Genomic DNA, 4200 nt, shown 5'->3' with positions numbered 1-4200 from the left:
ATGCAAGTTTTGTGGAGGCCATTAAAGTTGCGAGTGTGAGGGTGATTGTCAGAAACCATTGTGGACAAGTTATTGTTTCTTCGTGGGATTTTATTGGAGCGCCAAGGAAACGGAACTTAGGGTGGCACTTTCTGGCCTGTATATCGGTACCACTCTTGACATGTCCATCATTTTGGAAACTGATTGCTCTTCTGTGGCTTCTGTTTTTGAAAAAGATTGCTTTGACAGGTCATCTCTTATCAACATAAAGAAGGAGGCGGTCAATGTCTCGAAGCTACTGGTGAAGTTTCAGATATCCAAGATCAATAGAAGGGCTAATACGGTGGCTCATGAGATTGCTAAGCCCAGTTTCGATAAGAGGTCTGATGGAATTATTTTTAATTATGTTCCGCCTTGTGTGAATAATTTTGTAATGAATGATTATACGAACATTTTAAGTTAATTAATACATGGTGGATTTTTTTTTTAAAGTCTGACAAGGCCTAAGGACAACTCCAACGCAAAACATCCGGATGATCCAGGCTTCCAACCTCGTGCACCAAACGTCCACGGACCAATCCAGACGTCCGAATTTCCACAAACCCAGACTAAACCTGGGGACCAATCCAGATGCCAATCAACCGTAAGTTGGACCGTAGGGTCTGAGAAGTCATGTGCTTTTCCACTGCTCACCCTGTGCTGTCCAGCACCTGCGACCTGCCGCTGTCCGCGAAAACGTACCACCTTGGAGTTGCCCCGACTTCCCAGCGGCGACCGGCGACTTGCATCCCCACGGCATGCAACGGAGTCGACCACGGAACGGATTGAGATCGTGTCACACGATTTAAGCAGTAACCTCCCACCGTGAATCTCGCCTGCGGTTGCCCAACCCAGAGATTAGCGCGTGGAGCGCTATCAATTAGCCAAACCCCCGAACCCCAAACCCCCCCAAAGCTCCCAAATTTTCCCTCCCTCCCTCCCCACCCCCACCGCCGGCGCCGCCGCCCCGCCCCGCCACAGATTAGAATGCCGGCCCTCGACGGCTACGACCTCCGCAACGGCGAGCAGCAGGGCCCGACCTTCCTCACCATCCCCGTCCCGCCGCACGCCGCGGCGCCGCCGCCGCCGCCCCCGTGCGCCGCATCCCCGCCCAGCCCCGTCCCGCGGCTCACCTTCCGCCACCTCTCGCCCTGCGCGCGCTGGCACGACTGGGCCAGGTCCGCCCTCGCCGACCCCGGCTTCGCGCCCGTCCTCCGCGCCGCGGGCGTCCACGACGCCGTCGCCGCCTCCACCGCCGCCGTCGCGCCCGACCGCCACGCCCTCTCCGCGCTGCTCTCGCTCTGGCACCCGGGCTCCCACGCCTTCCGCCTCCCCGCCGGCCCCGCCACCTTCTCCCTCGAGGACGCGCTGCTCCTCGCCGGCCTGGCCCCCTCCGGCGCCCCGCTCGACCGGCCCCTCACCCCGACCGAGCAGGACATCCGCGCCCGCCTCGTCGTCGAGAAGGAGAAGATCCGGGCGCTCCACCCGTGCGCCCGCAAGGCCCGCCGCGTCTCCGCCGAGGTCTGGCTCGAGTGGTTCGAGAGCAGGATCCGCCCCGGCGAGGACGACGAGCTGCGCCGGCTCGGCTTCCTCGCCTACTGGCTCGCCTTCTTCGTCGCCCCGCGCCTGCGGTCCAAGGGCGCCGAGCTGCCGGAGCGCGTCTTCGCGCTCGCCGCGCGGATCAGCCTCGGGGAGCGCGTCGCGCTCGGGCCGGCGGTGGCGGCCAATCTCTACGCCGAGATGGACAGGATTGTCACCTCCGGGGTGGAAGAGGGGGCGAGTGGCCGCGTCGACGTCTGGGCGCCGCTCTGGCTGCTGCAGGTCTGGCTGTGGGAGCGCTATGACCGCCTGCAGCCGCCGGAGCTGAAAGCGCCGGAGTTCCCTCTCTCCAATGTCCGGGCGCTCTATTGGTCTCGGAGGAGGAGGAAGACCACAGAAGAGGATGCTTTGCGTGTTCTGCAGCAAGAGGATTGTTTTGAGTGGAGGCCTTACCTGCGCAATTCGCTCGACTGGACTGAACCCGAGTGGTTCAGCAAGGAAACTCTCTTGGTGAGCTCCAGAGGTAAGGATGAGCCAGAGTGGTTGGAGGATTACATTGCGATTACGAGGCAAGCCGTGTTGACTGGATCGTATGGCGATGATATGGATAGTTCGGCAATGTACAATCCCCACATTGTCGCGAGGCAGCTCGGTTATGATCAGGATGTGCCTTTTCCTCTTGTACATGGGTTTGATTCCAAGGGGATCAAGGTGTGGGTACCTGGTATCTGTAGACGCGGCGTTGCTAGCAAGGAATATGTTGCGTGGTTGAATGGCGAGTTCGTGACGCACCAGGAAGCTGACCGGTGTGTTAGGCCAGTCGACGAAAACGGTGCTGGCTCATCTCCACTGAATGCAGATACAGCAGCTGATAAATCTGGAGCAAGTACCAAGCAAGATAACAGAAAGTGCATCAGAGAAGGGAAGCAGCTAGCTCAGGAGGAGCTGATTGTCCTAGACCGTAGTAGTCCATGTGATATGGACTCCAGTGCAACCGCGGTGAAAAGAAAGAATGGGAACAGAAAAAGACGAGATGAACTCTCTGAAAATGGTGATATGCACAAGAAAAGTAAGGTACTTACCAGCGAGTGCCATGAAGGTCTCCAGCAATATGACGACGGACCTTCCCTTGCCAGTTATCCTGAGAAGAATTCCTTGCAATTTGACGGCCAGAAGTACCATGGTCTCCAAAGAGATCCTAATTGTTACATTAATAGATGTGATGAGCTGCCACAGCCTGAGAGTGACGATGAATGCATTGTTCTTGAACCAACATGTGAAGTGATAGACCTCGAGGATGATCAGGAAGACGAGGACAGGCAACTTGTCCTGGTGCTACAAGAGTTTGTGCGCTGTGGGCTTTTCTCACAACGGGAGGAAAGCTCTGATGAAGATGAAGATGAAGGAGGTGAAGGAAAGAAAGAGACGCCGAAGAAGAGCAATATTGACCCTTATGCTGAAGCAGCCATGAGGGAGTACCCTCGGTTCTTTGAGTTCATTCCCCAGAGACCACATTACAGAGGGTTGGTGAACACCAGTGACACTATACGAGATCTGGCCTGTAGTGGACTGTGGTTCATGTTGGTTGGCTTGGCTAGGGAAGTGCTCAAGACATCCTGTGATACAGAAGCTTTGGAGGTTGCATATTTGATGAGAAAAGCTCGGCAACTGGAACAAAATGGGTTCAATGTCAAGCATCTCATTGCCCGTCTGAGGGAGCCACAGGCCCGGCTTAGAAGGCTTGAGGATTCCAGGGCAAGGCTCGAGGATGCCCGGTCCAAAGAGCAAGAACCAAAAGATGTTAAGTCACTCTCAAGCCATCTGAGTAATCTGAAACACAATGTACTAACAATGCAGAGGCACTTGGAGGGAAAAAAGCAGGCTCGTAGTGCATCTGTGCGTGATGAGTCGAGCGAAGGAATCGATCTAGCCAGCCTGGAGAAGGAAGTAGAAGCTGCAGAAAAATACTGTCAGGCGATGAAGGATGAAGTGGCTGCGATGAGACTGAAATACGCTGATCTTTGACACTTTTTTGGTCTGTAAATAGTACTCTACTAAATAGTAGTCGCTGGATTCACAGAATGCACCTGGTAGCTGATCCGCTGAACCTGAGCCGGTTTTAGGCTTGATGATTGAGGTTCTAGTGGAACTTTGGAAAAGTGGCGTACCGTGATCACAAGCCCTGTAACGTTGAATTGGCTGAAACATGTTTCTTTGTTTTTGGTCCTGTAACAGGGCAATTGTGTTAATGGAACTGATAGTTTATTAGAGCTTGATTGTTATCCATGGAATACAGACATCCTGCCTTTTGAGCACAGTACTGCATTTTGCCTTCATGATTTTCTAACCATGTGTCATCGAATTTTCAAACCTGAGCTTGTGTCATCATATAAGGTGAGTGATCCAAGACGTAATTATCAGATTGCCAGTAGCCACAGGTACTTACTCATAAGATTGGGATTCAAAAGAACACATTTTTGGTAGAGCATAGGCATTAGTACATTCTTTATGTTAGGGAGCATAACTCATTCTTTATGCTCTCTAGTTTCTTGGTGGTTGAATTGGGGTGAGCAGCCATCATGGAGCACTTTGATCTGATTTCTGCCAGAGACGGGTGTGCTGACGCGCTGGCGTGAAAAAAAG

The 4200-nt window shown here is 53.9% G+C and overlaps 1 protein-coding gene across 1 annotated transcript; it reads left to right on the top strand.

The window, feature by feature from the left end:
* Positions 1-952: 952 nt before the first annotated feature.
* LOC123080431 (uncharacterized) lies at positions 953-3843 on the top strand. Its single transcript, XM_044503357.1, has one exon. The coding sequence runs from the start codon at positions 1006-1008 to the stop codon at positions 3580-3582; it is 2577 nt and encodes an 858-aa protein (XP_044359292.1). The 5' UTR covers positions 953-1005; the 3' UTR covers positions 3583-3843.
* The last annotated feature ends 357 nt before the right edge of the window (positions 3844-4200 follow it).

Source organism: Triticum aestivum, chromosome 3D (assembly GCF_018294505.1).
Source record: "Triticum aestivum cultivar Chinese Spring chromosome 3D, IWGSC CS RefSeq v2.1, whole genome shotgun sequence".
NCBI lineage: Eukaryota > Viridiplantae > Streptophyta > Magnoliopsida > Poales > Poaceae > Triticum > Triticum aestivum.
Note: the sequence above shows the minus strand (reverse complement) of the source record. Positions and strands in the feature narration are given on the sequence as shown.